Source organism: Erinaceus europaeus, chromosome 4, assembly GCF_950295315.1.
Source record: "Erinaceus europaeus chromosome 4, mEriEur2.1, whole genome shotgun sequence".
NCBI classification, from domain to species: domain Eukaryota; kingdom Metazoa; phylum Chordata; class Mammalia; order Eulipotyphla; family Erinaceidae; genus Erinaceus; species Erinaceus europaeus.
Window position 1 is genome coordinate 92301934 of NC_080165.1, and position 17573 is coordinate 92319506.

Below are 17573 nucleotides of genomic sequence, written 5' to 3' on the forward strand. Positions count from 1 at the left end.
TATATTATTAAAATGATAATACATGCAAATTTTGCAGAAATTATTTTATTTATAAACTTATGAGAGTGTTGTTTTCGCCGGGCTGGCTTCACGGGCAGGTAACAGACGACCGGGGACTCATGGCTGGGTTGTACGCAGTTATCTCTTTATTCATGCCGGACACAGCACAATCTAAGCGGAGCTAAGCTAAACTAAAACTACAAACAATCTTGTCCTTATATACTAGCCCAGTAGGGTGGGAACAGGATGCGATGCAGAGAGGGTGGAGAGAAAAGTGACTGGTGAAAATCAGGGTATGACAAGGAGAGGGGTGGAGCAGGCAAAAATTCTACCACTGAACCACCAATGCCCTGGAGGGAGGGTGGTGCTTGTTAACAGCGGTTATGTAAATAGAATGAAGTGGTTATGTAAATAGAATAGTGTTAAGCAGGGGGGATTAAACTAATGAAACAGAAGGGGTTTTTAGAAGCATACCAACATGAGAGAGTTGTATGTGAGACAGAGTGGATGATAGAGGGAAGCCAGATTACCACTCAGCAGTGCTAGGTTTAAAACAGGAACTTTGTCATATAAGTCCAAAATGACCAGTGAAGTGATTTCCTCAGCTACATATGCAACTCTTATTGTTGTTTTAATTTTTTTTTTTTTTTTAGTTAGAGAAAGAGAGAGAGAGAGAGAGAGAGAGAGAGAGAGAGAGAGAATGAATCACTACACCAAAGCTTCCTTCAGTGTGTGGTGATGGGGCTTGAACCTAGGTTGGGCACATGTCCAAGAAGCATAGTGATCTATTTTACTAGCCTTATATCCATTATTACAACAAACTAATACTAGGGTATATTCTAAATGTGAGAATGTTTTTTATATTAAATCCACATTAAGCTTTTTTAAAATCTTCTAAATTTGTCTATATTTGTTATGGATAAAATTATTAATGTTTATGTATAGATTTCATGGGTTTATAATTAATTAATATTTTGTGGTGTGGGAGGTGGTGCAGTGTATAAAGTGTTGAACTTTAGTTAATTGAGATTTTTAAAAAGCACATGTTGGATGATAATAACATGCATATTGTTTGTTCCAACTGATACTTGAGTCATTCATCATTCTTTTATTTTTTGAGATAAAATTTCAGGGGGTCAGCCGGTGGTCCACCTAGTTGAGTGCACATGATACAATGTCCAAGGACCTGGGTTCAAACCCCCGTTCCCCACCTGTAGGGGGAAAGCTTGGTAGGTGAAGTAGGTCTGCAGGTATATCTATCTCTCTCCTCTATTTCCCCACTCCTCTCTCAATATTTGTCACTCCTTAAATAAATAAACATTTAAAAAATAAATAAAATGATAAAATATTAACTTACACTCAAATTAATGACCTCTAAGCAGGTACACCAATCCAGCTGTAGGCAGAGAACTCATTTAGATGCTGGAAGAATATAGTAGAACTTCTATTCAAACATACATGAATACATGTCAATAAATGTTAATTTATCTAAACAATAAATATAGGTGCACTAGGAGTTCATGGTCATATTTTTTTACTAGTTGATTTCATACTCAGGACATTTTTAGGCTACTAGAATATAAGGAATTTTACCTCATATGATAAAGTGGCAGTAATACATGTGAGAGGAAATACCTGAAGGAATAAAACTGGACTGCTTTGGCATGTCTCTGGTATGACTTCAATTTATGAGTCTGAAATAAATTATATTTTGAGACAAAGGAACTAGAGATCTATTTTTTGATATCTATAATACAACAAAATATGAGGCCCAGGCACTGAGCACAAAGCTAGTAGAACCAAATCTCTTCCCTTAGGAAATAAAATTATCATTGCCTCTTGGCTAGAAAACCTGGTATATAACATAAAATATTAAAAGCAGTTACTCTCCAACAGAATTTCAAATTGAAGTCACCTAATGATGAAAACTAACTAGTCAGTCATTAGGGTGGTCTTTTTCCCCACTGCTGGATTACTGTATATTGTGTAACATTCATTTCTCTGTTGCTTTTCCAAGAACAAAATTTTAGTTATTTGAGATTCAGCTAATTTGTGATAGTACAGCATATACATAGTCTTTTCATGGTAAGGTGAACATCTTCGTATGCACGTTGAACGCAATGACCTCTGTGATTACTTTTACTCGTGTGATCCTTCTCTAAAGGATTTTTTTTTTTTTTCTGTTACTGCTTCTGCTTTCAGGGGTTTATGGAAAAGTTCAGCTACATAGCACTTATCCTAAGAAATTCTGGACATATCTTGGAGCTGACATTGCCGCAGGAAATGAGAGGTAAGGAGCAAGTGTAAGTCAGGGACACATTCTGTTTACTTTGCTTCTGCTTAAGGTTCTGTTATGATATGAAATTTTAGATTAATAATCATAACTCAAGGATAAACCATAAATTATAGGAGCTTATTAAACGTCACTATAACATGATAAGCATAGAATAAAATAAGTCAAAAACTGGAGAATAAGGGGTCGGGCGGTGGCGCAGTGGGTTAAGCGCATGTGGCGCAAAGCGCAGGGACCAGCGTAAGGATCTCGGTTCGAGCCCCCGGCTTCCCACCTGCAGGGGAGTCTCTTCACAGGCGGTGAAGCAGGTCTGCAGGTGTCTATCTTTCTCTCCCCTTCTCTGTCTTCCCCTCCTCTCTCCATTTCTCTCTGTCCTATCCAACAACGAATTGCATCAACAAGGGCAATAATAATAACCACAACGAAGCTACAAGAGCAACAAAAGGGGAAAAAAAAAACAAAACAAAACTGGAGAATATAGACTTTAATGAATGAATAGGTGCTTTTGTTTTTGTTTTCTTTTTAGCTAGAGTATCCAGAAAAGCATATGCCTTGCCAGCAGTATAACTCCTGACAAGTTTTAATATAATGTGAGGATAGCATACCATAGAGGGATGCTTTGGTGCTATGATCTTTACCTTTCTCTCTCTAATTGATTTAAAGAGTTGTCTTGGGAGTGGTGAACTTGAGAATATGCATAATTCAAGCTACACACACAGATACACGCAAGCACACAGAAAATTTCAGGCCATTTATTTATTTAATATTTCATTTATTTATTTTTATTTGTGATTTAATATATCGTTATAAAATTATGAGATGCTAGGGGCATGATTCCATATCATTCCCATTGCCAGAGTTCCGAGTTCCTATTCCCTCCACTGGAAACTGCAAATATAGAACTAATAGTTGACCTACATCTGCGACCTTGTCTGTCCATACTGATATGTATTTGCCTATTTATCTACTTATTTTTAATGACAGAGAGATACAGATAAAAAGATACACAAAGAGAACTACCAGAGCACTGCTCAGCTCCAGCTAATGGTGATACTGGAATTGAATCTGGGACTTTGGAGCCTCAGGCATGGAAGTCTTTTGCATAACTATTATGCTGTTTCCCTAGCTTTAAGTTTTATTTAATTTAATTATTTAATTAATTAATGAATTTATTTTTTCATTTATTTATTGGGTAATTAAGGTTTTACATTTGACAGTAAATACAATAGTTTGTACATGCATAACATTTCCCACTTTCCCATATAACAATACAACCCCCACTAGATCTTCTGTCATCCTTTTTGGATCTGTATTCTCTCCAACACCCCAGTCTTTTACTTTCATGAAATACATTTACCAGAGCACTGCTAAGCTCTGGTTTATGGTGGTGTGAGGGATTGAACCTGGGACTTTGGAGTCTCAGGCATGAGAGCCTGTTTGCATAACCATTATGCTATCTACCCCAGCCCTAAGTTTTATTTTTAAGCTTTATTTTTATGAGTAGATAATGCGAGATAGATAAATAGATGAAAAATAGAGACTGACTGGAGCCCAGATCAATTTTGCTATATGATGATGCCAGTGATTAAATCTAGGGTCTCTGAGATTTCAGACTTGTAAATCTCATGCTTTAATTCTAACTTATTTTCATGACCATAAGAATAATATATGCTTACTAATGTCTAAAAATAAGTTTAAGTGAGGTTGCAATAATATGAGCTGAGTTGTTAATTGGTCAAGAAATAGAAACAGAAATAAAATAAGAAATAGACAAAGCACATAAAGAATCTTGTGTGTTTTCAGGCTAGTGATGAGCTCAAGGGAATGTGTGATGTATGCTTCATATATATGAAGCCCTGGGTTAAATTCCAGAGACTATTCCCAAAATTAATCTTATATAATTTAAGCTATAACAATGAGATTCATTATAGGTATTGAAGACCAAAATCTTCACTATGTGAAAGGCAATCTACCTTGCTGGTGCTCACGTGGAGTGGCTCCAACCGGGGGGATAAGCCTCCGACCCTCCCTCACCAGTTCTAGTGACTGTGTGATATAGAAAGAGGCATCAGGACATAATCTGGTAGGAACATCCGTTTATTTGGAGATGGGTACAGGATTTTATATTGAGCTAAACAAAGAACATTTTTTCACATGTGTCGGAAATTACATGTTTCTTAAAGATCAGCTTGCCCCCATGGTAGGGGCTTGGTATGACAAGAATTGATGAGATACATAATGGTCAAGACAACTAGTTTCCAAGTGAAATCTACAAAACCTATAAAGAATAGCAACTAACAATACTCCTCAAGCTCTTTCAAAATATCCAAGACACAGGAATTCTCCCTAACACCTCTGAGGAACTCAATATCACACTAATACCAAAAGCAGACAGAGGCACAAAAACAAAAAGAATACCGGCCAATATCCTTAATGAACATATATGCTAAGATATTCAACAAAATTTTAGCTAGTCACTTAGAGAAGTACATTAAGAAGATCATGATCGAGTAGTTTTTATCCTGGGAGTACAAGGCTAGTTCAATATATGTAAATCAGTAAATGAGATCCACCACATAAACCAATGTAAAAAGAAATTACATGATTACTTAATAGATGTAGAGAAAGATTTTGACAAGTTCCAACATTCTTTCATGAGCAAAACATTAAATAAATAATGGTGTTAGATGGGAACTTCCTCAAACAAGTTGAATTGATTCACAGCAAACCAACAGCCAATGTCATACTTGATAGTGAGAAATTGAAATCTTGCCCTTTTGAGTCAGATGCAAGGCAGGGATGCTCATTATTAATTACTATGCAACATTGCCTTGGATTCCTAGCTATAATAGGCAAAATAATAGAATCAGAAGGGTGTAGACTGGAAGAAAAGAAGTTAAACTGTCCCTACTTTCTGATTGTATTTATGTATATATGTGTATATACACATATGTGTGTACATATATGTACATTTATGTACACATGTATATGGCTGTGTATATGTATGCATATATATGTATATATAATGAAAAAATCATATGTGAGTCCAGTAGAAAATTTCTGAATAATATTAAACAATATGGTAAAGTGGCAGGCTTTAAAATCAATATACCAAAAACAATGGCATTCCTCTATGCAAACACTTAGATAAAGATAATTTACAAAAATCAATGCCATTGACTATAGCAGCAAAAATAATAAAATGTTTGGGACTAAATTTAACAAAAAAGTGAAGGATTTAAACACTGAAAATTATGAATCACTCTCCAAGGAAATAGAGACAAAAAGAAATGGAAAGACATCCCATGCTCATGGGTCCAGAGGGCCAACAGATATATGAAAAAGTGCTCAAAATTGCTCATATAGATCACATTAAAATTAAAATAAAGTGATGAAAATATCTTAGCCAACATTTTAATCTCTTAAAATAAAAAATGCAAAAATACACTCTTACATACTTTTATGGAAAAGAACAAAAATAAATTAAATTGTTGATAAAATAACTGAGGAACAAAATAACCAGTAAGTTTAATGAAATCAGTTGGAATAAAAGAAATGGAAAATTTGGGAGTTGAAAAGTAAGGACTTAGTAGGCAAACTTTTTTAGAGGTATGCATTAATCTTTGATTACTTTAAATATAGAAGGAAAATAATATGTAAAATCAGAAATGAAAATTCAAATATAAAATACTGAATAATTTAGAAGTATAGTGTACAAGTTTCTATGTAATGTCCTTTTGACTTTCTTTAAAAATAATCATATATAAATATAAATTATCATAATTGACTAAAGGATAAAGCTGAAAGAAATACAATTGAAAGAATTACCAGTGATTATCACCCAAAGTAAATGTGTATGTTCTTTCAATTTTTCATCAGACAACATTCATGTTGTATAATATATTTGATAACACAGGAAAGTATTTGAAACTTTTCAACTAATTTTATGAAGCAAGGATGAGATATCTTTTAAAACATTTCCAGAAGGTAACTCAAAAATAAAGCAGGGGTAGTGCCAACACATATATAAAATATAAAAATATTAAATAATGAAAGAAAGTAATTTAATCAAAGAAAAATATAACTGAATGTAATGTATTCAAGTAAAGTAGGATAGTACAAGAAAAAATAACTATCTAAGCAGAGGTTGAGTGGTATCTTACCTGGTAGCACATGTTACAATACCCAAGAAGCTGAGTCAAGCCCCTGGTACCCACATGTTGTGGAGAAGCCTCACAAGTTATGAAGCAGTGACAGATGTCTCTCTCCCTCACTGTCACCTCTTCCCTCTCAAATTCTCTCTCTCTCTCTCACTCTCACACACTCTCTCTCTCTCTCTCAAATAAATTAAAAATAAGAATATTAAAAATTATCTAAACAACAGACATAAACATTTGAGAGTGAGACCTATTTGGAACACAACAGACACTCAATACAATTAAGATGGTATTCTTGGAATAAACATTAAATTAAAACTACATGGATATTTTTTTCTCTCTCTCTCTTTTTTTTATTTTTTAATTTTTAAAAAAAAATTTTATGTAAGAAAGGATTAATGAACAAAAACATAAGGTAGGAGGGGTACAACTCCACACAATTCCCACCACCCAATCTCCATAACCCACCCCCTCCCCTGATAGCTTTCCCATTCTCTATCCTTCTGGGAGCATGGACCCAGGGTCATTGAGGGTTGCAGAAGGTAGAAGGTCTGGCTTCTGTAATTGCTTCCCTGCTGAACATGGGCGTTGACTGGTCAGTCCATACTCCCAGTCTGCCTCTCTCTTTCACTAGTAAGGTGTGTCTCTGGGGAAGCTGAGCTCCAGGACACATTGGTGGGGTCTTCCATCCAGGGAAGCCTGGCCAGCATCCTGGTGGCATCTGGAACCTGGTGATTGAAAAGAGAGTTAACATACAAAGCCAAACAATTTGTTGAGCAATCATGGATCCCAAGCTTGGAATAGTGGAGAGGAAGTGTTAGGGAGGTACTCACTGCAAACTCTAGTGTACTACTGCTTTCAGGTATATATTTTGCAGTAGTTTATGGATACGTGTGCACATAAGCTCTCTCTCACAGAACAAGGATATTTTAAATAAATGTTTCTGAAAAGTCTGCTTAGCCCTTAGTTGAAAAGAACTACTTTAAATAATAAACAAATTGAATAATTTAAAATTCATTTCAACCAGCTTTCCATTTTATGGAAAACTTGACATTAAAAATCACTATTAAGTGCAGGTGGTGTAAAAGCATAAGGACCGGCATAAGGATCCTGGTTCAAGCCCCACCTCCCCACCTGCAGGGGAGTCACTTCACAGGCGGTGAAGCAGGTCTGTAGGTGTCTATATTTCTCTCCCCATCTCTGTCTTCCACTCCTCTCTCCATTTCTCTCTGTCCTATCCAACACCAATGACAACAATAATAACTACAACAATAAAACATGGGCAACAAAAGGGAATAAATTGATAGATGAATAAATAAAAATAATCACTATGTATTACAGCTATCAGTAGTTTCTATTATTAAATATTTTAGCTAGGGAGAGAGCAGATGGCTATGCTAACAACTTGAATGCCTAAGGCCCTAAAGTCCCAGGTTCAACCCCCAGTACCATTATAAACCAGAACTGAGCAGAACTCTGATCTTCCAGACTCTCTGTTTATCTTTCTCTATGTATCTCTCTTTCATTAAAAATAAACAGATAAACTATTTTAAAAGATTTTAGCCAATGCACTAAGTCAAGAATCAGTTGTAACTACTATAAGAAGAAAAGGAATCCAGGCTATTTTTACGACATATTCATTTTGTTCTATATAATGCGAACATCACTTAAAAACTGTTTTTCAAATGTAAAAACACAAATCAATGTCTTTTTAGTATATGAGTAACTAAGATGTATAGTATAAAATTCTGTTTAAAATTTTAATTTAAAGATAACTAGAAATGCACTTGAGAAATTATCAGAGGTATTAAAGCAAAACTGTAAAACTTGAGTAAAAATATATATTATAAATAATAACTTTGCAAAGTTCTTTTTCCTTTCTATAATTGAACTATACATTAATTAAAATAATAATAGATTCTATTTCAGTTGTTTTTAATTTTGAAGAGTTGGTTTTATGTTGATACAGAGAAAGACGTGGACATTTACTAATTTTATAAGTAAAATGAAATATATTTGTGTATGCATGTATAGAGAAATATCTAGTAAATTAAATATACAATTTTAATTTAAATTAATATTTCAGGCAGTAGCATAGTAACTGACTTTCATGCCTGAGGCTTTGAGCTCCCAAGTTCAGTCGCTAGCACTACGATAAGCCATAGCCAGAGCTGGAGCTCTGGTAAAAAATAAAAATAAATCAATGTTTGTAATAAAGGTATTTAGCCATTTGTTGAGAAGCACTGATTTAAATAATAGTAATAATTTGCAACATAACATATTACAATCCCTGTTATTGATAGGACATATAGCTACTTCTTTAATATGCTTTTCTGTATGTAAAGGATTATTCCCCCATAGAGTTGTTACTATTTTGTAACTATTTTAACTTTCTTCATCATTTTTCCCACATGATTGTTGTGAATTTTTACACTTTTTAAGACAGAGTTGACATATATGCAACAACCAGTGACAGTAAGACATGTTCTCTTTATTCAGACATTAATTAAATTAATTTAGAAGTGGGAGTCGGGCAGCAAGCACACGTTGCAGGTAACAGCGTTAAGAATCTGGTTCGAGCCCCTGGATCGCCACCTGCAGGGGAGTCGCTTCACAGGCGGTGAAGCAGGTCTTCAGGTGTCTCTTTCCCTGTCTCTGTCTTCCTCTCCTCTCTCCATTTCTCTCTTTTCTATCTAATAACAACATCAATAACATCAATAATGATGACTACAACAATAAAAAACAAGGACAACAAAATGAAAAATAGATAAATAAAAATTTATAAAAAATAATTTAAAAGCATATGTAAAAGTAATGTGATAAATGCTACAAAATGTTGTATAGGACTCTGACAATGTAATAATATGAGAACTTGAAGTCAGTTATAGGTGTTAGAAGAAATTTCTCTGAATAGAAATTTCAAGTATGGGAATGAAAGATTAATGGAGACAAGAGTATGTGGAAAATTCTCCTCTAGCCTGAGTAAATGTCATTTAATTATATAATAAATATATGATTAGTACCTTCCATGTGGCAGGTGTGACTGTGAGCATTTGCAATAGAGGCAGATTTGAAGAGACCAATGCTCTGTAAGGGCTATCTTAATGGGAAGAGGTTAACAGTAAAAATGCAAAGATAAAAATATCTACATGGCATACTTGCAAAAATATATGCCAGCAAGAAAATAAATAAGGTAGCATGATCCATTTGAAATATAAAGAATTTTAGTCTTTATCCTAAGAGAATTATGCAACTTCAATTGCTATCAGAAAGGGATAGAATAAGTGGAAAGTAGAACATATAATTACATTTCTGTCAAAATTAGATTATTCTAGATGCATATTAAGTATTAGGACAGGTTAAAATGCATCGAGATTACCACTTGGGAGATGTGAGCAAGGGACAATGTAATTTATACTGAACTAATGTAGAGGTGAAAAGAAATGGGCAGATTTATTTAGAGACAGGCAATGAACTATATAATATTGTTGATGTGAGGTGCTTTCTTCATTTCTGAATTGCTTAGGGAGGGAGAATAGCAGTTCTACTTACTATCACGGGTCTACATTTTTTGGGAAATCACGGTTTCTTATTTAGATAGATTGAGTATGAAATGCTTTTCTGATGCTTGATAGTATTTGTGAATTAATAAATTCAAACATGGATCAATAAGAAGCTGACTCATTATCTTAGTAAGCTGGAATTTGACAGGAATTATGTGAATGGATTTTTCTTATTAGAATGTGTTAAAGGACTCAGTCAGTCTGAGCTACAAGCCATATTGAGAGAAACTCAATTTTATTAATTAAAACTAGTCATTGTAATTAAATAGCTGACTTTTTAAAAACCATGGTGTGTTTGATTCCTTTACTTATATTCTATGTATGAAAATTTATAAAACAGAATCCCTTACTATCATTTTCAAAGAGGTTTAATGGGTTAATATAAGTTGTGTGAAATTAGCATAGAATATTAATTTTATAGCTGACATTTTTTATTTAACTTTTTTAAAAGTGTAAAATTGGGTGGGAGAGATAGTACAATGATTGTGCAAAGAGACTTTTCTGTCTGAGGCTCCATGGTCTCAGGTTCAATCCCCCAACACCATCATAAGCCAGAGCTGAATAGTGCCCTGGTAAATATTAAAAAAAAAATCAGAAGTGTAAAATGATTTAAGACAATATGTTGTAAAAATTAAAAGTCCCCACAGACCCTTCAGTGAGCATTCCCTAGTGATAACATCTTACATAATGACAGATCATTAGCAAATCTGACAAGCTCATTTTGCTGCAGTATTAAATAACCTATAAATCTTATTCAAACCATTTTTCTAAACATTGCTATACAATCTTTCTTATTAAAAGTTAAAAATCATATTAGTAATCCCCCTATTATAGTAATGAATAAGGCAGATTTCATTTCACATTTTATTAATTTTCACAAATAGAATTAGACCTCTAAATTTATTTGCATATAGTAAATTTGATTTATGAACATTAGGAAAAACATTTAGAAGAAAAGTTTTATATTGACTTTATCAACTTTGACTTATTTCTAGAATATGAAGTAAATTAAACAGGATATTTGAGGGAAAATGTGTTGTTTTGTTCTCTGTAATATCACTTCATTTCTAAATTAAATTACTCCTTACTCTTGTATGCTTCAGTTGATTTTGAAGACAATAATAAACAAAAATGTTATTTTTTTAGATTTTAAATCAGCTAAAAGAAATTACACTCAAATAAAAAAATGCTTCTTTCCTACAATTATATTATTTGTAAATAATCCATTATTTATTAGATAGATACAGATAAAATTGAGATGGAATGGGGAAAATAGGAAAAGAAAGAGATACCTGCAGCATGGGGATCAGGTGTTAGAAACAAAGGTCTTTGCTCATTGTAGCACATACAGTCCAACTAGGTATGCCTCAGCCTGGCCCCAACTATTGTTCAACAGTACAGTTGACTTTAGTTGATGACACTGAGTTGTACTTAAAATTTTTTTAATATTTATTAGTGGACAGAGACAGAGAGAAATTGAAAAGGGAGGGGGATAGAGTGGGAAGAGACAGAGAGACACCTGTTGCCCTACTTGATGAGCACTCATGAAGTTTTATCCCTGCAGGTGGGGACCAGGAGCTTAAACCTGCCTGGATTCTTGCACACTTTAATATGTGTGCTTAACCAGGTGTGCCACTGCCTGGCCCTGAATTGTATAATTGAAAAATGCTAAAAGAGTAGACTTCAAATATAGACACATATATGTGAATTTGTGAAGTGATTATTTTATTAATTAATCTGATGAAGGTATTTTTCATATTAGGACACTGACTCTGTGGTCAAATGCAGCTATTATTTTAAGACCTCTCCAAAGTTCAGTTAATAAACTCATTTAAGTTTTATGTGTTTATATATGGATATCATATAGATGGCTGTACACATTTTTAAATCAAATTTGGAAACAAAGATTTTTTTTTTATTCTTTCCAATTATCTTATTTTGACCCAAGTATGGTATGTTTCTTCTAAACTAGGTAAGATGTTAGTGCCAAAATAAAAGAAACTATGCTGATATTTTGTTTATGTTTTTGTAAAATAACCTTTCAGAAGAATTTTGAAGTGGACTATTCATAGTTTCCTTTTTTTTATCATATGGTTTTCATCTATGCCCAATTGTATTGCTAATAATTCTTTTCAGTTTTGTGTATTTATTAGTTTAGGTTTGTTTTACTTGAACAATAAATATCTCTTTTCTTCTTTGAAGCTACAGAACTCTTATTAGTATTTATTGGACACAAACCAGAACTAGAATTTAAGTAATACTTACACTAAGAATTCTTGAAATGGTTGTAGAATAACCATATAGTGGAAATATATTAGTGGAAAACATGAATGCTGGAATTTAATGGAACTGATACTTAAGTAGCAGGATCACAAAGAAGTTGTTGATACTGAGACTATAATATTCTCTGACGTTATCGCTGTTACTATACAGACATCAAAGCAGAAGAGACCACGCCCCCTTGTAATCTATACTTAGCCTTTATGTTGTAATTAGAATTCTAAGTCTTGAAGGTTTTGGAACTTGTAAGGTTTTGGAAGCATTCCTAAAAAAAAATCTTAAATTCACTTGTTTTTAATATAAAGTTTAGATTAATAGTTTCATAATATTTTTCTCTTTTTATTTTTAGAACACTATAAAAGCCTATGGGGCTTACATAGGCACTCATATTTAAGCATAACAGTATCAGATTTGAATAGTCCTACACATTATGCTCTGTAGTTATTTAATCTTGAGTTTTGTTTTTTAATCTTTCTGAATTTTTATTTCTTTACCTTAAAAAATGACTAGTTGCTTTATAATAACATAACTCTGTTTCTTAGAATGTGATAACAAATTAGGAAACATTGTAACACTTTACACTTCATATAAAGTACTCTTTTTTGCTTTATTATTTCACTCTCTAACATAAGTTTATAGATTTGAATTAATTACGAGTTTTTGTTCCTAGCAAATTCTCACAATTGTTTCAAAAGTATGTGTTTGTGGTGTTAGTGCTATGTGTTATAGATCTGTAGATCTCCCACTGAAATGGAAAATCCAAAGAATTAAGGGGAGGAGAGAAAACCCCTGCAAGTGGTGGACTATCATGTCTGCATTCTAGCACCCCAGTGGAAAGTTTGGTGGATTCTGTTTGTAGCCAATCCACACACTTTGGTGAATTCTGTTTGTAACATAACACACACCTTGGTGGACTCTGTAAAAAAAATCAGCTTGAGCCACACCCAGTTTGAAAAGGATAAAAACTAGTTGCTGAATATGGGCCCCAGATCACATCAAATCAATGGGTTTTACAGTCAACAATGTTTATATACCTTTCCCATATTATGGAGCTAACTCTCTTCCCTGATCCAGCTTTCTGGTCCTTTTTCCAGCCATGACATCATCTCCCCAGCCAATAACCTGCATATCAGATTTCAGGCTCAGGGGAAAAAAAGAAAAAAAAAAAAAAACAACTGGTATAGCCACAGGCCCTTTGGCATATAACTAAAATATGCCTACTAGCTATCTACAAAATGGAGGACCCCCCCAACTCTTCATCTGCCCTATTCCAGCCTTTAGGTCCATGATTGGTCAACAATTTGTCTGACTTTGTATGTTAACTCTTTTCAACCACCGGGTTCCAGATAGCATGATGCCTACCAGACTACTCTGGACAGACAACCCCACCAATGTGTCCTGGAGCTCAGCTTCCCCAGAGCCCTTCCCCACTAGGGAAAGAGAGAGGCAGGCTGGGAGTATGGATAGACCTGTCAACACTCATATTCAGCAGGAAAGCAGTTACAGAAGCCACACCTTCCACCTTCTGCATTTCACAATGACCTTGTGTACATACTCTTAGAGGGTTAAAGAATAGGAAAGCTATCAGGGGAGGGGATGGGATAGGGAGTTTTGATGGTGGAAACTGTGTGGAGTTGTAGCCCTTTTATCATATGGTTTAGTCAGTGATTCTTTTTTATAAATAAAAAATAAAAAACAAACAAACAAACAAAAAACTAGTTGCTGAGGTTATTCAGCCTGATAGGAAATAATCTCTCCCTGTCCTCCATTCGATCTCAGTCTCTTTCTTCACTTGCACTGGAGCTGTAATGCTCAAAGCTGTAACATCACAAGCATAGTACTATTTGTTTGTTTGTTTGCTTTTGGTAGAGCTAGGAAAGGAGGGGCTGAAGCAGAGGCAGAGAGAAAGTGAAAGAGACCACAGCACCAAGGCTACCTTCAGTCATGCTTGCCTGCCTCACACACTAGTCAAAACAACACACTATCCAAGTCAGCTATTTCACCAACCTCATAGTAGACTTTTAAGGATCTTGTCTAGTGAAAATCTAATTTCTTACTTTTTAAAATATTAATTAACTACATCTGCTTCATATATCGCTATGTCTCTAGAATCTATTACAGCTCTTGTGCATTCCAATTGCTCAGTTAATATACGTTACATGACTTAATGTCCTTCATGTGAACCTTTTACCTGCATGAGCATTCATTGGCACAGAAGAATATTATAAATGCTTACTGAAATTGGGACATTAAACAAGACCTAAGTAAATCAACAATATTAAAGTTTATATTGTATTTATACATAATAAAGTAGATGTATTCACTAAGAAAAGCTATGCAGAAGTGAGAGAATGAACATTTTATTAAATGTGAAATTTGAAAAAGCAAAAGACTGGCAAGGTATCACATATGAATAGTGCATTGCTTTGTCATGTACATGACCTGGGTTTGAGTCCAAATGCCACTTTACCAAAGAAAGTAATGTCCTTGCTCTGGTGTTTTTCCCTGCTCATTTTTCTGGTCTCAGCCTAGTAGAGACCATTTAATAAATTCTGAAACGTTCACTCTTTCTTGTTCCTTTGTTTTAAACATCATAGAGACATAATACCTTTGCTGCAATATATATATATATATATATATATATATATATATATATATATATATATATATATATATATTTCTGATTAAGAAATCAACTCCCCTCCTCTAGCCTGTTTTTGGCTTTGACTTGTTATGTCCACTTCATTCTCCCAGGTGAACTAGTTACTTGTAATGCATCTTTCTTGACTTTTGAGAAGATCCGTGCTATACTTCCAGTATACTAGACCCCATCTTTATGTGTTTTTCAGAATTATTGTAGAGGATACAGTTGATTGGCGACCCCATGATAAGATTGTCCTTAGCCCCTCTTCATATGAGCCTCATGAAGCAGAGGTACTGACTGTGAAAGAAGTCAAGAGCCACTATGTTCAAGTCTATGAACGGCTCAAACACCGGCACATTGGTAAGGCTGTGATTTGTTGGGTCAGAGAAATGAATGAGACAGGAAGGATATGTTTAACAGTTTGTCTGTGCACCTCAGAGATTATCACCATTTACTATTGTCTTAAACTTGACTAGGAGGTGTTATCTCTGTCTTTTTCTCTTTTTTCATTTGCTTTATTGACTAATCTTTAAAGAATTCCTATATGTAATGGGGTCGTTCTTTTTATTTAATAATGACAAGTCTAAAGGCAAGCATAAGGGTTAATAATCATGCTCAAGGCCAATGGACATTTTCATGGTTAAATCAGAATAAACCTTATGGGAGCTGAATTTCTCGTTTATTTCCTGATATATCGAATTATACAATCACTTGAAATGGTAACCACTATTAATAATGACTTTTTTTCATACTTAGGAATGTGTCCCTCCTGACATGAAGTTCATTTTAACTATCAAAAAAGTGGGGAGAGGGAGAGAGAAAGAAAGAAATTAAACGCTTTATCTTATATATATAATTTACACACAGTTAAATTATATTGCACATAAATAACCATTAGTTTCCTGGTTCTTTCAAAAGTGGGCAATTAACCCTGAAAAAAATATAATAATAAATAAATAGTAATAAACATAAGAAGAATGTGTGAAAGTAGGTGAGTTGGGGAATTTTTTTTTTCCATTGGCCGATGAGAAATACCTTTTTTCAGTGGACAAGTCTAAAATTATTAACAATTAATAGTCTCATAAATTATTTATTTGTTATGAAGAAGAAAAAATTCTAAGATAGCCACTGTCAGTAAGATGGAAACGGGTGGCAATGAAGCAAACCAGTAAGTTGTTCCTTTGAGAAAGCTGATTCAGACCAGGACAAGCCTAAATCCAGGATGAGAGTACACTTTGTCCTTTATAAATACACACTGCTGCTTTAGTTCTGCCAGTACCTCAGCTTATCTGGGATTTCTTATTCTTTTATGAAAAAGATCAGTGGAGAACATACAACCAAATGTCAAAATCTCAGGCTGATGAATTTAAGGAAGGAAGTTGGGGACACTACTAATTGGACAAGTCTGCCTGCTGCCCCTGTACCAGTAAGCTGTCCCAGTATCCACAGTTGTCAAGAAGAAATGAATTCTTGCTTAGAGACACTCACTCTGATCCCAGAGAGAGATATGTGAACAGACTTTTCATTTCTCTGCTGACATCAGTGGAGAATGCCCGAGGAAAAGTAGACCTTAATGTTAGTAGGACTTCCGAGGGGAAAGAAGTATTTTCATTTGTCAAGTTTGCTGGGTCCCTAGCTAGCTATATAAAAAATAAGCTTTTATAGTTTTGCTTTTCCCCCAAACTCCTGTTGCCCTAGGAAGTGCCCATGTCTTGGAGGATGGCAGAAAAATTCGTTTAGCTGCTGAAGTTGGACTTTTGACCCGAAATATACAAATCCAATCTGACATATCATGTTCAGGGAAACTACTTGTGGGATCTGTCAGGAAGTCCAGCAGTGAAGAATTTTCAGGTAAATGAAAATTTAAGTTATTAAGCATTGCCAATTGGAGCTTGTTCATTCAGGGCACTCAAAAAATATCCAGCTGTGAGCATTTTTACTTATAAAACAGTGTTTGAATGAGACGACTCCTTTGTGCTACGAGGAGCTCTGAATTCTTAGTTCTAACCTGTGCTTAATCATCAGTGTGATGTTAAAATAACACACTAACAACTGGCTCACATGTACATTTTAACCTCAGAGAAAACATTTTTAGCATATGTGAAATATCCCTTGCTTTGAAACTATAGATGATTTAATGACCACTTGAATTTCATCTCTTTCTTGAATTTCTATTTCTCTTTTCCAGTAGTGTGCCGTATCTGAGGACAGGTCTCAACTCATGATAAAAATTAATAGTGTGAGTTTAAATAAAAATGATTTCCGTATTTTAAACTGCTTTAAGGATCAGTTCAATTGCTTTCAAAATTTAGTCCCTTTGGAACTATGCAAAATTATTTGATTAGTAACTTATTTCTTAAACTTGCAATCCTTAACTATTATTCTGATGATGTTCCTTGGTGAAATAAACTTAGGAAATGCTATCACTGTAGCTTTACCTTAGAAAGTCACAAGGAGAAACTTACAGTGCCCCTTTCTCTCCTTTATTCTCTTACTATCCTATCCTCAGAATCTTCAGTCTGCACATAAGACCATTTGTTTTTTCCTCATAAATACCACTATGGATAATACTGAGCAATATTCTCAAATTATGTATATTATTTATTGGATAGAGACAGAGAGAAATAGGGGGAGGA

At 34.2% G+C, this 17573-nt stretch overlaps 1 protein-coding gene across 8 annotated transcripts in view; it reads left to right on the forward strand.

Moving 5' to 3' along the window:
• The window catches only part of PKHD1 (PKHD1 ciliary IPT domain containing fibrocystin/polyductin), a 617401-nt gene that overhangs the window by 433719 nt on the left and 166109 nt on the right, over positions 1–17573 (forward strand). For all 8 annotated transcript variants that reach the window (XM_007516520.3, XM_060190048.1, XM_060190049.1 and 5 more), the window contains 3 exons: positions 2203–2290; positions 15143–15297; positions 16636–16788. In XM_007516520.3, coding sequence (XP_007516582.1) covers positions 2203–2290; positions 15143–15297; positions 16636–16788 — 396 coding nt within the window. The remainder of the gene's footprint in view (positions 1–2202; positions 2291–15142; positions 15298–16635; positions 16789–17573) is intronic.